Source organism: Eucyclogobius newberryi, unplaced genomic scaffold, assembly GCF_026437365.1.
Source record: "Eucyclogobius newberryi isolate DKJ021-1_F unplaced genomic scaffold, fEucNew1.0.hap1 SCAF_9, whole genome shotgun sequence".
Classification (NCBI taxonomy): domain Eukaryota; kingdom Metazoa; phylum Chordata; class Actinopteri; order Gobiiformes; family Gobiidae; genus Eucyclogobius; species Eucyclogobius newberryi.
The window spans coordinates 39496726-39516349 of NW_027316532.1; the positions used below are offsets into that span (position 1 = coordinate 39496726).

Consider the following 19624-nt stretch of genomic DNA (forward strand, 5'->3'; position numbering starts at 1 on the left):
GAGTAATACAAGACTAAATATGTGGTTTCCATTTCCATTTTATGTCAACTCTACATTTGTACAGAAACTTCACAGACACAAACATTTAAAATAACTTATAATCACAGCATAGAAAAAACATTAGCTTAAGTGTCATATATAAAGCATAGAATTACCTTCATTAAAACAGTACAACATATTCAGTGGTGGAAGAAGTAAATGTACAGATACAAGAGCAAAACATTACTTAAGTAAAAGTAAAAGTATCACATAAAAATCTACCTAAGTTAAAATATTATTTGCACTTTTTTAACAAAAAGCAAAGGAATAACAGCTCTAGATTTGGAGAAATGATAAAGAGTCAAAAGTGTTATTTGCTTATGTAATAAAAAATTTGATTGATTTATTCGTTTCATATTGTTTGTTGAAAGAAGGCACAGAATCTTTAGATGTCACCATGTACAGTACTTTTACTTTTGTACTTTGTTACTTTCCACCACTGAACATACGTAGAATGAGACGGCTCAGCTCTTTGTGTCTTGTACATCAAATATAAGCAGATTTAAACCACGGCTGAGGATTTACTTTGAAAATTAACCTCCTATATATTTTGTTTACATACCTTGGAGATTTTTGACGGGATCGTTTACTTATACGTCATGAGATATTTTGGTAAATAATATAATTCATTTGAACTATTTGAACTGTAAGTGTTCCACATGACTTCACCCCTTCTGTAACACGCTTGTCTATTTCATACACTATTAGTTGATTTGCATTTTTGACCATTACAACTTGAATTAGAGTCTTCACAGGATGAGACGCTCCTGGACTCGATAAACTGCTTTAGAAGTCGTGCAAAGCCGAGGTGCCACTAAATAACGGCTGTATTTCCAGAGCATTTCTACATGTGATTGTCTAACACTTCCAGTCTTCCAGGTCATTAAACGTACTCCTGCCTGTTCCTGTTGGCAACCTCCGCGCTCATGAAGTGATACCTCCTCTGCACCGCCGACTGGGGCTCCTCCTGGGAACACGACCCCGAGAAGATCAACACAAGCCCGGCCGCGATGAGCAAGAATCCCCCGACCCACCCACAGTACAGGGCCTCACCAAACTCCCAGCGGGGCACCACATCTGGGACCGAATCATCGAAGAAGTGAATGACAGCCAGATGAGCCATGTAGCAAACAGGAATGAGACACAGCACCCCGGCTACTATTCCAAGCACCCCTCCAATCACCGTCAGGGCCCGCTTGGTCTGCACACCTTCCTGGTCTTTGCACGTATTAATGATATAAAGTCCAGGTATCGAGACCAGTATCCCGAGCAAACCAGCGCCCAGGGACGCACACATGAACATACGAGCCATTTTCAGGTCACGGGAGAGTCCCAGAAGGCTGTCGTAGGCTCTGCACTCCATGCCCCCCACGTCCTGAACGACGCACGTTTCCCAAAGTCCCAGATCGTAGCTCTCGACAGGTAGAAGGGCTGTGGACATGGTCAGCCACTGCGGTAAGATAGTGGTAGTCAAAGTGCAAAGCCAGGCACTAACAAAGAGCAGCATCCCCAGTAGTTCCATAGCACAAGTGCATGTGTCCATTTTGGGTGTAAAAAGTCAGAAATAGTTGTGTTAGAAGCTGGGAAGAAATCTTTGACAGTCCAACACGAAGGTGCTGCTGCTGCTGGCAATACCTGGGATTCAATGTAGACTTTAAGCGTCACAAGCTGCTAAGAAACACTCAAAGAGGCACTCATCTTCTGCAGCAGGGAAGAGAGAGGACCAGAGCCGCTCCAGAGCCAGCCCCCTTTCCATGTCCTCCTGCCCCGGGACGGACGCCTTGCCAAGAATGGGCAGCAGGGGCAGAGGCAAACACGACGACCCGGCTCGAGACAAGATCTATGTCAAATGCTTTTCCCACCAGCAGACGTCATCAACACAGACTGAAGACTTGAACTGCAGTGTTCCTCTGGCACAAGCCGGACTTTGGAGGGTGGAACTGATGACTTTGATTTAAACGTGCTTTTCTCAGACACAGAAATCATATAACTCAACTATGAAACCATCATAAAACTCAACTATAATGCAGTAAAACGTCAGTGACATTAAAATTACCTGCACCAGATCTGCACGTTTTTTGCTGATGGACCACCACGAATATTGATGGTCGTTTATTTAAGTCCATTCAAAATATTTTTCACTGGAAGAAAAGGTTGAAACTTTTCTATAAATCTCTCAAAGAATAAAGAATTCCCCACTTTGTGTTTAATTGGTTTAAAAATGTGTTGCAGTTTTTTTTTTTTTTTTTTTCTGATTTCTGTGATTGAACCCATAATTCTCACATTGTTCTTACAAATATATAATGATTTGTTATTCTGGCAGATGTGTTGTTTGATCACATGGTTGAATGTGGAATGGCATCGTCAAATATTCTAGTTACATTATTTTCAGTTAAACAGGATCATATAGCACTAAAAAGATTAAATATTAAAATTAAAATATGGGGCAGTTTCTCATTCTTATCAGAGCCTGAACTGCTGTGATTAAACAAAGAAACTTTAGGCTTATTCAGTGTTTTATAAGACGTGACTTAGATGTCAAATGATAAAATGAAAAATATATATTTTGCTGATGAAATGTCGTGATAATCATAACTTATTCACTTCTTTCACTTTTCCTTGGCTGCATGTGACTGAACATGAAACAACAGTCTGATTGTGTCCGGAGCCGGTGGGAACTTCATGTGGGAGATCAAAGCTTCAAACATGTGAAAATATGTGTTTGACATGTCACTGCTCAACATTCCCGGCTCCTCCACAAAACAAGGGCTCAAACTAGAGACGGAGTGACCAGAAGGGGGCGCCACTGCCCAGGGGCCGGACCCGCAGGGAGAGCACAGTACAAGGCGCACATATAATACATAGTACTACTACTAATATACTATATAATAATAATAATAATAATAATAATAATATAATAATATACTAAAATACTACTAATACTGCCTTCAGCCTTAAAGCTTCACTCCACACTCTGCCTCAGTCATAGCTGCCCCAGGGCAGGATGATGGGAGCAAGGCTGCCGATCTGTGCCATCGGCCCCTCACCTGCCACTCACACACTTCACACTAGGCGGTGTCTTGCCCAAGGACACAACAACAGAACTTGGTCCTTGTGGGTGAAATGATGCTCTGACATTGAGCCTGATGGAAAAGAGCTCAACTTTAACTTTAAACTATATTAAGTCTTAATGTTGTGTGTGAAACACTGTTATGTCTTTATAGTTCTGTCCAAATATGTTTCTGCTGCACAGCCCTCATTGCATTCTTATTCTATTAATATAATAGTCCTATGCCATATGTCCTATGTCCTATGCCATATGTCCTATGTCCTATGTCTTATGTCCTATGCCATATGTCCTATGCCATATGTCCTATGCCCTATGCCCTACGCCCTATGCCCTATGCCCTATGTCCTGTGCCCTATGCCCTATGCCCTACGCCCTATGCCCTATGCCCTATGCCCTATGTCCTGTGCCCTATGCCCTATGCCCTATGCCCTATGCCCTATGCCCTATGCAATATGCCCTACGCCCTATGCCCTATGCAATATGCCCTATGTCCTATGTCCTATGTCCTATGTCCTATGTCCTATGCCATATGTCCTATGCCCTATGCCCTATACCCTATGTCCTATGCCCTATGCCCTATGCCCTATGCCCTATGCCCTATGCCCTATGCCCTATGTCCTATGTCCTATGCCCTATGTCCTATGTCCTATGCCCTATGTCCTATGCCCTATGTCCTATGCCCTATGCCCTATGCCCTATGTCTGGGCTTCTATAACTACAACAGAACCAGTTTAAAGCTTTTGGATTGTGAAGATATGAAAAGATTGCATTCAAAAGTGTCCACTAGGGGGCGTTATACCCCATTGGATTATGTTTAGACTAATTACTGGCACATTTATGATTTAGATCCATTCCATTCCGTCACAAAGATGATAATGCTGGCCTAATCTAGATGCCTGTAATATTAATCATGTTGGTGTTGTTGTTGTTGTTGTTGTTATTATTGTTATTGTTGTTGTTGTTTTATGGCGGTTGGCATCCAAGTGTTGCATTACCGCCAGACTTTATTCTTTCGACTTCATCTTTCACAGTCTAACTAAGGTATAACAATATTCATACCTGGATAACTTTCTCTTGATTACGTCTCTTGGACAGTCACGAGCTCCTGAGCCAAACGCTCCTGACGATAATATAATACATCCATGATAATGATGATAATATAATACAGCCATGATAATGATGATAATATTATACATCCATGATAATGACTGATAATATAATACATCCATGATAATGATGATAATATAATACATCCATGATAATGACGATAATATAATACATCCATGATAATGATGATAATATAATACATCCATGATAATGATGATAATATAATACATCCATGATAATGATGATAATATAATACATCCATGATAATGATGATAATATAATACATCCATGATAATGACGATAATATAATACATCCATGATAATGATGATAATATAATACATCCATGATAATGACGATAATAAATTACATCTATGATAATGACGATAATAAATTACATCCATGATAATGATGAGATGATGAGATGAGGAACGTATTCGTGAGCTACTTAGCGCAAATGAGTGCTTTATATGGGGATGACGACCGCGAAGCGGTCGTCATCTCAATGTAAAGTGCTCGTTTAGTGCGCACTTTTGCACGGGCTTCGCCCGTTTACAACGGTAATGTTCCATTTTCCTACTACTAATTAGTATGCACGGGGCGTGCATGAGTGAAGGAGTGCGTTAGTGAGTGTTTGGAAGTGGGCGAGCGCTTCGCGCTCGATTTCGTGCTCACTACGTGCGCACTTTCGCAGCCGTGCTTCGCACGGCCTTACGAGATTAATAGGCCTCTCGCCAGCTTGTGGCGCTCGGGCCTAAATATAATACATCCATGATAATGACGATAATATAATACATCCATGATAATGATGATAATATAATACATCCATGATAATGACGATAATATAATACATCCATGATAATGATGATAATATAATACATCCATGATAATGATGATAATATAATATATCTATGATATTAACTGATAATATAATACATCCATGATAATGACGATAATATAATATATCCATGATAATGATGATAATATAATACATCCATGATAATGACGATAATATAATACATCTATGATAATGATGATAATATAATACATCCATGATAATGATGATAATATAATACATCCATGATAATGATGATTATATAATACATCCATGATAATGACGATAATATAATACATCCATGATAATGACGATAATATAATACATCCATGATAATGATGATTATATAATACATCCATGATAATGACGATAATATAATACATCCATGATAATGATGATAATATAATACATCCATGATAATGACGATAATATAATACATCTATGATAATGACGATAATATAATACATCTATGATAATGACGATAATATAATACATCCATGATAATGACTGATAATATAATACATCCATGATAAGGATGATAATATAATACATCCATGATAATGATGATAATTTAATACATCCATGATAATGACGATAATATAATACATCTATGATAATGACGATAATATAATACATCCATGATAATGACGATAATATAATACATCCATGATAATGACTGATAATATAATACATCTATGATAATGACGATAATATAATACATCCATGATAATGACTGATAATATAATACATCCATGATAATGATGATAATATAATACATCCATGATAATGATGATAAAATAATACTTCCATGATAATGATGATAATATAATACATCCATGATAATGATAATAATATAATACATCCATGATAATGATGATAATATAATACATCCATGATAATGACGATAATATAATACATCCATGATAATGATGATAATATAATACATCCATGATAATGATGATATTATAATACATCCATGATAATAATGATAATATAATACATCCATGATAATGACGATAATATAATACATCCATGATAATGATGATAATATAATACATCCATGATAATGATGATATTATAATACATCCATGATAATGACGATAATATAATACATCCATGATAATGACGATAATATAATACATCCATGATAATGACGATAATATAATACATCTATGATAATGACGATAATATAATACATCCATGATAATGATGATAATATAATACATCCATGATAATGACGATAATATAATACATCTATGATAATGACGATAATATAATACATCCATGATAATGATGATAATATAATACATCCATGATAATGACGATAATATAATACATCTATGATAATGACGATAATATAATACATCCATGATAATGACGATAATATAATACATCCATGATAATGATGATAATATAATAGATCCATGATAATGACGATAATATAATACATCCATGATAATGATGATAATATAATATATCTATGATAATAACTGATAATATAATACATCCATGATAATGATGATAATATAATACATCCATGATAATGACGATAATATAATACATCCATGATAATGATGATATTATAATACATCCATGATAATGACGATAATATAATACATCCATGATAATGATGATAATATAATACATCCATGATAATGACGATAATATAATACATCTATGATAATGACGATAATATAATACATCCATGATAATGATGATAATATAATACATCCATGATAATGACGATAATATAATACATCTATGATAATGACGATAATATAATACATCCATGATAATGATGATAATATAATACATCCATGATAATGACGATAATATAATACATCTATGATAATGACGATAATATAATACATCCATGATAATGACGATAATATAATACATCCATGATAATGATGATAATATAATAGATCCATGATAATGACGATAATATAATACATCCATGATAATGATGATAATATAATATATCTATGATAATAACTGATAATATAATACATCCATGATAATGATGATAATATAATACATCCATGATAATGACGATAATATAATACATCCATGATAATGATCGTAATACAATATATCTATGATAATAACTGATAATATAATACATCCATGATAATGACGATAATATAATACATCCATGATAATGACGATAATATAATACATCCATGATAATGATGATAATATAATACATCCATGATAATGATGATAATATAATACATCCATGATAATGACGATAATATAATACATCCATGATAATGATGATAATAATACATCCATGATAATGATGATATTATAATACATCTATGATAATGACGATAATATAATACATCCATGATAATGACGATAATATAATACATCCATGATAATGACTGATAATATAATACATCCATGATAATGATGATAATATAATATATATATGATAATAACTGATGATATAATACATCCATGATAATGATGATAATATAATACATCCATGATAATGACGATAATATAATACATCCATGATAATGATCGTAATACAATATATCTATGATAATGACGATAATATAATACATCCATGATAATGACCAATAATATAATACTTCAATGATAATGACGATAATATAATACATCCATGATAATGACCAATAATATAATACATCCATGATAATTATGATAATATAATACATCCATGATAATGATGATATTATAATACATCCATTATAATGACAATAATATAATACATCCATGATAATGATGATAATATAATACATCCATGATAATGATGATAATATAATACATCCATGATAATGATGATAATATAATATATCCCGCGACCCCGAAAGGGAACAAGCGGTAGAAAATGGATGGATGGATGGATATAATATATCTATGATAATAACTGATAATATAATACATCCATGATAATGATGATAATATAATATATCTATGATAATGATGATAATATAATACATCCATGATAATGATGATAATATAATACATCCATGATAATGATGATAATATAATACATCCATGATAATGATGATAATATAATATATCTATGATAATAACTGATAATATAATACATCCATGATAATGATGATAACATAATACATCCATGATAATGATGATAATATAATACATCCATGATAATGATGATATTATAATACATCCATGATAATGACGATAATATAATACATCCATGATAATTATCGTAATACAATATATCTATGATAATAACTGATAATATAATACATCCATGATAATGACGATAATATAATACATCTATGATAATGATGATAATATAATACATCCATGATAATGACGATAATATAATACATCCATGATAATGATGATAATATAATACATCCATGATAATGACAATAATATAATACATCCATGATAATGATGATAATATAATACATCCATGATAATGATGATATTATAATACATCCATTATAATGACAATAATATAATACATCCATGATAATGATGATAATATAACATATCTATGATAATGATGATAATATAATACATCCATGATAATGATGATAATATAATATATCCCGCGACCCCGAAAGGGAACAAGCGGTAGAAAATGGATGGATGGATGGATATAATATATCTATGATAATAACTGATAATATAATACATCCATGATAATGATGATAATATAATATATCTATGATAATGATGATAATATAATACATCCATGATAATGATGATAATATAATACATCCATGATAATGATGATAATATAATACATCCATGATAATGATGATAATATAATACATCCACGATAATGACGATAATATAATACATCCATGATAATGAGGATAATATAATATGTCCATGATAATGATGATAATATAATACATCCATGATAATGAGGATAATATAATATGTCCATGATAATGATGATATTATAATACATCCATGATAATTATCGTAATACAATATATCTATGATAATAACTGATAATATAATACATCCATGATAATGACGATAATATAATACATCTATGATAATGATGATAATATAATACATCCATGATAATGATTATAAAATAATACTTCCATGATAATGATAATATAATACATCCATGATAATGATGATAATATAATACATCCATGATAATGACGATAATATAATACATCCATGATAATGACAATAATATAATACATCCATGATAATGATGATAATATAATACATCCATGATAATGATGATAATATAATACATCCATGATAATGACAATAATATAATACATCCATGATAATGATGATAATATAATACATCCATGATAATGATGATATTATAATACATCCATTATAATGACAATAATATAATACATCCATGATAATGATGATAATATAATACATCCATGATAATGATGATAATATAATACATCCATGATAATGATGATAATATAATACATCCATGATAATGACTGATAATATAATACATCCATGATAATGATGATAATATAATACATCCATGATAATGATGATAATATAATACATCCATGATAATGACGATAATATAATACATCCATGATAATAAGATAAGATATTCCTTTATTGTCCCACATGGGGAAATTTCATTGATGCAACAATGACGATAATATAATACATCCATGATAATGATGATAATATAATACATCCATGATAATGACGATAATATAATACATCCATGATAATGATGATAATATAACATATCTATGATAATGATGATAATATAATACATCCATGATAATGACGATAATATAATACATCCATGATAATGATGATAATATAATACATCCATGATAATGATGATAATATAATACAGCCATGATAATGATGATAATATTATACATCCATGATAATGACTGATAATATAATACATCCATGATAATGATGATAATATAATACATCCATGATAATGACGATAATATAATACATCCATGATAATGATGATAATATAATACATCCATGATAATGATGATAATATAATACATCCATGATAATGATGATAATATAATACATCCATGATAATGATGATAATATAATACATCCATGATAATGACGATAATATAATACATCCATGATAATGATGATAATATAATACATCCATGATAATGACGATAATAAATTACATCTATGATAATGACGATAATAAATTACATCCATGATAATGATGAGATGATGAGATGAGGAACGTATTCGTGAGCTACTTAGCGCAAATGAGTGCTTTATATGGGGATGACGACCGCGAAGCGGTCGTCATCTCAATGTAAAGTGCTCGTTTAGTGCGCACTTTTGCACGGGCTTCGCCCGTTTACAACGGTAATGTTCCATTTTCCTACTACTAATTAGTATGCACGGGGCGTGCATGAGTGAAGGAGTGCGTTAGTGAGTGTTTGGAAGTGGGCGAGCGCTTCGCGCTCGATTTCGTGCTCACTACGTGCGCACTTTCGCAGCCGTGCTTCGCACGGCCTTACGAGATTAATAGGCCTCTCGCCAGCTTGTGGCGCTCGGGCCTAAATATAATACATCCATGATAATGACGATAATATAATACATCCATGATAATGATGATAATATAATACATCCATGATAATGACGATAATATAATACATCCATGATAATGATGATAATATAATACATCCATGATAATGATGATAATATAATATATCTATGATATTAACTGATAATATAATACATCCATGATAATGACGATAATATAATATATCCATGATAATGATGATAATATAATACATCCATGATAATGACGATAATATAATACATCTATGATAATGATGATAATATAATACATCCATGATAATGATGATAATATAATACATCCATGATAATGATGATTATATAATACATCCATGATAATGACGATAATATAATACATCCATGATAATGACGATAATATAATACATCCATGATAATGATGATTATATAATACATCCATGATAATGACGATAATATAATACATCCATGATAATGATGATAATATAATACATCCATGATAATGATGATAATATAATACATCCATGATAATGACGATAATATAATACATCTATGATAATGACGATAATATAATACATCTATGATAATGACGATAATATAATACATCCATGATAATGACTGATAATATAATACATCCATGATAAGGATGATAATATAATACATCCATGATAATGATGATAATTTAATACATCCATGATAATGACGATAATATAATACATCTATGATAATGACGATAATATAATACATCCATGATAATGACGATAATATAATACATCCATGATAATGACTGATAATATAATACATCTATGATAATGACGATAATATAATACATCCATGATAATGACTGATAATATAATACATCCATGATAATGATGATAATATAATACATCCATGATAATGATGATAAAATAATACTTCCATGATAATGATGATAATATAATACATCCATGATAATGATAATAATATAATACATCCATGATAATGATGATAATATAATACATCCATGATAATGACGATAATATAATACATCCATGATAATGATGATAATATAACACATCCATGATAATGATCGTAATACAATATATCTATGATAATAACTGATAATATAATACATCCATGATAATGATGAGAATATAATATATCTATGATAATAACTGATAATATTATACATCCATGATAATGACGATAATATAATACATCCATGATAATGACAATAATATAATACATCCATGATAATGATGATGATATATTACATCCATGATAATGATGATAATATAATACATCCATGATAATGACGATAATATAATACATCCATGATAATGATGATAATATAATACATCCATGATAATGATGATAATATAATACATCCATGATAATGACGATAATATAATATATCCATGATAATGACGATAATATAATACATCCATGATAATGACGATAATATAATACATCCATGATATTGATGATAATATAATACATCTATGATAATGATGATAATATAATACATCCACGATAATGATGATATTATAATACATCCATGATAATGACGATAATATAATACATCCATGATAATGACGATAATATAATACATCCATGATAATGATGATAATATAATACATCCATGATAATGATGATAATATATCTATGATAATAACTGATAATATAATACATCCATGATAATGATGATAATATAATACATCCATGATAATGATGATAATATAATACATCCATGATAATGACGATAATATAATATATCCATGATAATGACGATAATATAATACATCCATGATGATGACGATAATATAATACATCCATGATATTGATGATAATATAATACATCTATGATAATGATGATAATATAATACATCCACGATAATGATGATATTATAATACATCCATGATAATAATGATAATATAATACATCCATGATAATGACGATAATATAATACATCCATGATAATGATGATAATATAATACATCCATGATAATGATGATATTATAATACATCCATGATAATAATGATAATATAATACATCCATGATAATGACGATAATATAATACATCCATGATAATGATGATAATATAATACATCCATGATAATGATGATATTATAATACATCCATGATAATGACGATAATATAATACATCCATGATAATGACGATAATATAATACATCCATGATAATGACGATAATATAATACATCTATGATAATGACGATAATATAATACATCCATGATAATGATGATAATATAATACATCCATGATAATGACGATAATATAATACATCTATGATAATGACGATAATATAATACATCCATGATAATGATGATAATATAATACATCCATGATAATGACGATAATATAATACATCTATGATAATGACGATAATATAATACATCCATGATAATGACGATAATATAATACATCCATGATAATGATGATAATATAATAGATCCATGATAATGACGATAATATAATACATCCATGATAATGATGATAATATAATATATCTATGATAATAACTGATAATATAATACATCCATGATAATGATGATAATATAATACATCCATGATAATGACGATAATATAATACATCCATGATAATGATGATATTATAATACATCCATGATAATGACGATAATATAATACATCCATGATAATGATGATAATATAATACATCCATGATAATGACGATAATATAATACATCTATGATAATGACGATAATATAATACATCCATGATAATGATGATAATATAATACATCCATGATAATGACGATAATATAATACATCTATGATAATGACGATAATATAATACATCCATGATAATGATGATAATATAATACATCCATGATAATGACGATAATATAATACATCCATGATAATGATGATAATATAATATATATATGATAATAACTGATGATATAATACATCCATGATAATGATGATAATATAATACATCCATGATAATGACGATAATATAATACATCCATGATAATGATCGTAATACAATATATCTATGATAATGACGATAATATAATACATCCATGATAATGACCAATAATATAATACTTCAATGATAATGACGATAATATAATACATCCATGATAATGACCAATAATATAATACATCCATGATAATTATGATAATATAATACATCCATGATAATGATGATATTATAATACATCCATTATAATGACAATAATATAATACATCCATGATAATGATGATAATATAATACATCCATGATAATGATGATAATATAATACATCCATGATAATGATGATAATATAATATATCCCGCGACCCCGAAAGGGAACAAGCGGTAGAAAATGGATGGATGGATGGATATAATATATCTATGATAATAACTGATAATATAATACATCCATGATAATGATGATAATATAATATATCTATGATAATGATGATAATATAATACATCCATGATAATGATGATAATATAATACATCCATGATAATGATGATAATATAATACATCCATGATAATGATGATAATATAATATATCTATGATAATAACTGATAATATAATACATCCATGATAATGATGATAACATAATACATCCATGATAATGATGATAATATAATACATCCATGATAATGATGATATTATAATACATCCATGATAATGACGATAATATAATACATCCATGATAATTATCGTAATACAATATATCTATGATAATAACTGATAATATAATACATCCATGATAATGACGATAATATAATACATCTATGATAATGATGATAATATAATACATCCATGATAATGACGATAATATAATACATCCATGATAATGATGATAATATAATACATCCATGATAATGACAATAATATAATACATCCATGATAATGATGATAATATAATACATCCATGATAATGATGATATTATAATACATCCATTATAATGACAATAATATAATACATCCATGATAATGATGATAATATAACATATCTATGATAATGATGATAATATAATACATCCATGATAATGATGATAATATAATATATCCCGCGACCCCGAAAGGGAACAAGCGGTAGAAAATGGATGGATGGATGGATATAATATATCTATGATAATAACTGATAATATAATACATCCATGATAATGATGATAATATAATATATCTATGATAATGATGATAATATAATACATCCATGATAATGATGATAATATAATACATCCATGATAATGATGATAATATAATACATCCATGATAATGATGATAATATAATACATCCACGATAATGACGATAATATAATACATCCATGATAATGAGGATAATATAATATGTCCATGATAATGATGATAATATAATACATCCATGATAATGAGGATAATATAATATGTCCATGATAATGATGATATTATAATACATCCATGATAATTATCGTAATACAATATATCTATGATAATAACTGATAATATAATACATCCATGATAATGACGATAATATAATACATCTATGATAATGATGATAATATAATACATCCATGATAATGATTATAAAATAATACTTCCATGATAATGATAATATAATACATCCATGATAATGATGATAATATAATACATCCATGATAATGACGATAATATAATACATCCATGATAATGACGATAATATAATACATCCATGATAATGATGATAATATAATACATCCATGATAATGACAATAATATAATACATCCATGATAATGATGATAATATAATACATCCATGATAATGATGATATTATAATACATCCATTATAATGACAATAATATAATACATCCATGATAATGATGATAATATAATACATCCATGATAATGATGATAATATAATACATCCATGATAATGATGATAATATAATACATCCATGATAATGACTGATAATATAATACATCCATGATAATGATGATAATATAATACATCCATGATAATGATGATAATATAATACATCCATGATAATGACGATAATATAATACATCCATGATAATAAGATAAGATATTCCTTTATTGTCCCACATGGGGAAATTTCATTGATGCAACAATGACGATAATATAATACATCCATGATAATGATGATAATATAATACATCCATGATAATGACGATAATATAATACATCCATGATAATGATGATAATATAACATATCTATGATAATGATGATAATATAATACATCCATGATAATGACGATAATATAACACATCCATGATAATGACGATAATATAATACATCCATGATAATGATGATAATATAATACATCCATGATAATGATGATATTATAATACATCCATGATAATGACGATAATATAATACATCCATGATAATGACGATAATATAATACATCCATGATAATTATCGTAATACAATATATCTATGATAATAACAGATAATATAATACATCCATGATAATGATGATAATATAATACATCCATGATAATGATGATATTATAATACATCCATGATAATGACGATAATATAATACATCCATGATAATTATCGTAATACAATATATCTATGATAATAACAGATAATATAATACATCCATGATAATGACGATAATATAATACATCTATGATAATGATGATAATATAATACATCCATGATAATGACGATAATATAATACATCCATGATAATGATGATAATATAATACATCCATGATAATGCCGATAATATAATACATCTATGATAATGATGATAATATAATACATCCATGATAATGACGATAATATAATACATCCATGATAATGACGATAATATAATACATCCATGATAATGACAATAATATAATACATCCATGATAATGATGATAATATAATACATCCATGATAATGATGATATTATAATACATCCATGATAATGACGATAATATAATACATCCATGATAATGATGATAATATAATACATCCATGATAATGACGATAATATAATACATCCATGATAATGATGATAATATAATATATCTATGATAATAACTGATAATATTATACATCCATGATAATGACGATAATATAATACATCCATTATAATGACAATAATATAATACATCCATGATAATGATGATAATATAATACATCCATGATAATGATGATAATATAATACATCCATGATAATGACTGATAATATAATACATCTATGATAATGACGATAATATAATACAGCCATGATAATGACTGATAATATAATACATCCATGATAATGATGATAATATAATACATCCATGATAATGATGATAAAATAATACTTCCATGATAATGATGATAATATAATACATCCATGATAATGATGATAATATAATACATCCATGATAATGATGATAATATAATACATCCATGATAATGACGATAATATAATACATCCATGATAATAAGATAAGATAAGATATTCCTTTATTGTCCCACATGGGGAAATTTCATTGATGCAACAATGACGATAATATAATACATCCATGATAATGATGATAATATAATACATCCATGATAATGATCATAATACAATATATCTATGATAATAACTGATAATATAATACATCCATGATAATGACGATAATATAATACATCCATGATAATGATGATAATATAATACATCCATGATAATGACGATAATATAATACATCTATGATAATGATGATAATATAATACATCCATGATAATGATCGTAATACAATATATCTATGATAATAACTGATAATATAATACATCCATGATAATGACGATAATATAATACATCTATGATAATGATGATAATATAATACATCCATGATAATGACGATAATATAATACATCCATGATAAAGACGATAATATAATACATCTATGATAATGACGATAATATAATACATCCATGATAATGACGATAATATAATACATCTATGATAATGATGATAATATAATACATCCATGATAATGACGATAATATAATACATCCATGATAATGATGATAATATAATACATCCATGATAATGACGATAATATAATACATCCATGATAATGACGATAATATAATACATCCATGATAATCATCGTAATACAATATATCTATGATAATAACTGATAATATTATACATCCATGATAATGACGATAATATAATACATCCATGATAATGATGATAATATAATACATCCATGATAATGATGATAATATAATACATCCATGATAATGACGATAATATAATACATCCATGATAATGACGATAATATAATACATCTATGATAATGATGATAATATAATACATCCATGATAATGACGATAATATAATACATCCATGATAATAAGATAAGATAAGATATTCCTTTATTGTCCCACATGGGGAAATTTCATTGATGCAACAATGACGATAATATAATACATCCATGATAATGATGATAATATAATACATCCATGATAATGATCGTAATACAATATATCTATGATAATAACTGATAATATAATACATCCATGATAATGACGATAATATAATACATCTATGATAATGATGATAATATAATACATCCATGATAATGACGATAATATAATACATCCATGATAATGATGATAATATAATACATCCATGATAATGACGATAATATAATACATCTATGATAATGATGATAATATAATACATCCATGATAATGACGATAATATAATACATCCATGATAATGACGATAATATAATACATCCATGATAATGACGATAATATAATACATCCATGACAATGATGATAATAATACATCCATGATAATGATGATATTATAATACATCCATGATAATGACGATAATATAATACATCCATGATAAAGACGATAATATAATACATCTATGATAATGACGATAATATAATACATCCATGATAATGACGATAATATAATACATCTATGATAATGATGATAATATAATACATCCATGATAATGACGATAATATAATACATCCATGATAATGACGATAATATAATACATCTATGATAATGATGATAATATTATACATCCATGATAATGACGATAATATAATACATCCATGATAATGATGATAATATAATACATCCATGATAATGATGATAATATAATACATCCATGATAATGACGATAATATAATACATCCATGATAATGACGATAATATAATACATCTATGATAATGATGATAATAAATTACATCCATGATAATGACGATAATATAATACATCTATGATAATGATGATAATATAATACATCCATGATAATGATGATAATATAATACATCAATGATAATGATGATAATATAATACATCCATGATAATGATGATAATATAATACATCCATGAAAATGACGATAATATAATACATCCATGATAATGAGGATAATATAATACATCCATGATAATGAAGATAATATAATACATCCATGATAATGACGATAATATAATACATCCATGATAATGATGATAATATAATACATCCATGATAATGATGATAATCTAACCTAATACTGATGTGCAATTCTGTCATATGTGCAATTGCTGTTGGAATTCATGTGCAATTCATGTGCTGTCGTGACACATATTCATGTGCAATTACTGTCGGGATCACATGCAATGGTATTTATTTATTTGTCTATGGTAGTTTTTATTTATTTATAGGAGATCTTCTACTGAAAGTGTTTTTCAGACTTCCTATAAGTGATCTGTTCTTGTGGATCTACCTCTGTATCTTCCTGCGTTGCACCAATGAAATTTCCCCATGTGGGACAATAAAGGAATATCTTATCTTATCTTATCTTATAATACATCCATGATAATGATGATAATATAATATATCTATGATAATAACTGATAATATAATACATCCATGATAATGACGATAATATAATACATCTATGATAATGATGATAATATAATACATCCATGATAATGATGATAATATAATACATCCATGATAATGATGATAATATAATACATCCATGATAATGATGATAATATAATACATCCATGATAATGATGATAATATAATATATCTATGACAATAACTGATAATATAATACATCCATGATAATGACGATAATATAATACATCTATGATAATGATGATAATATAATACATC

General features: G+C 28.0%; 1 protein-coding gene across 1 annotated transcript; it reads right to left on the minus strand.

Annotated features, from left to right (window-relative positions):
* Positions 1 to 810: 810 nt before the first annotated feature.
* LOC140353356 (putative claudin-24) lies at positions 811 to 1836 on the minus strand. Its single transcript, XM_072437872.1, has one exon. It carries the CDS (start codon positions 1580 to 1582, stop codon positions 923 to 925), a length of 660 nt encoding a protein of 219 aa, XP_072293973.1. The 5' UTR covers positions 1583 to 1836; the 3' UTR covers positions 811 to 922.
* Positions 1837 to 19624: the final 17788 nt, after the last annotated feature.

What these genes read in the sequence shown, in the direction of transcription:
- LOC140353356 (XM_072437872.1), bottom strand. Translation starts at nt 1,582, where the DNA reads ATGGACACATGCACTTGTGCTATGGAACTACTGGGGATGCTGCTCTTT.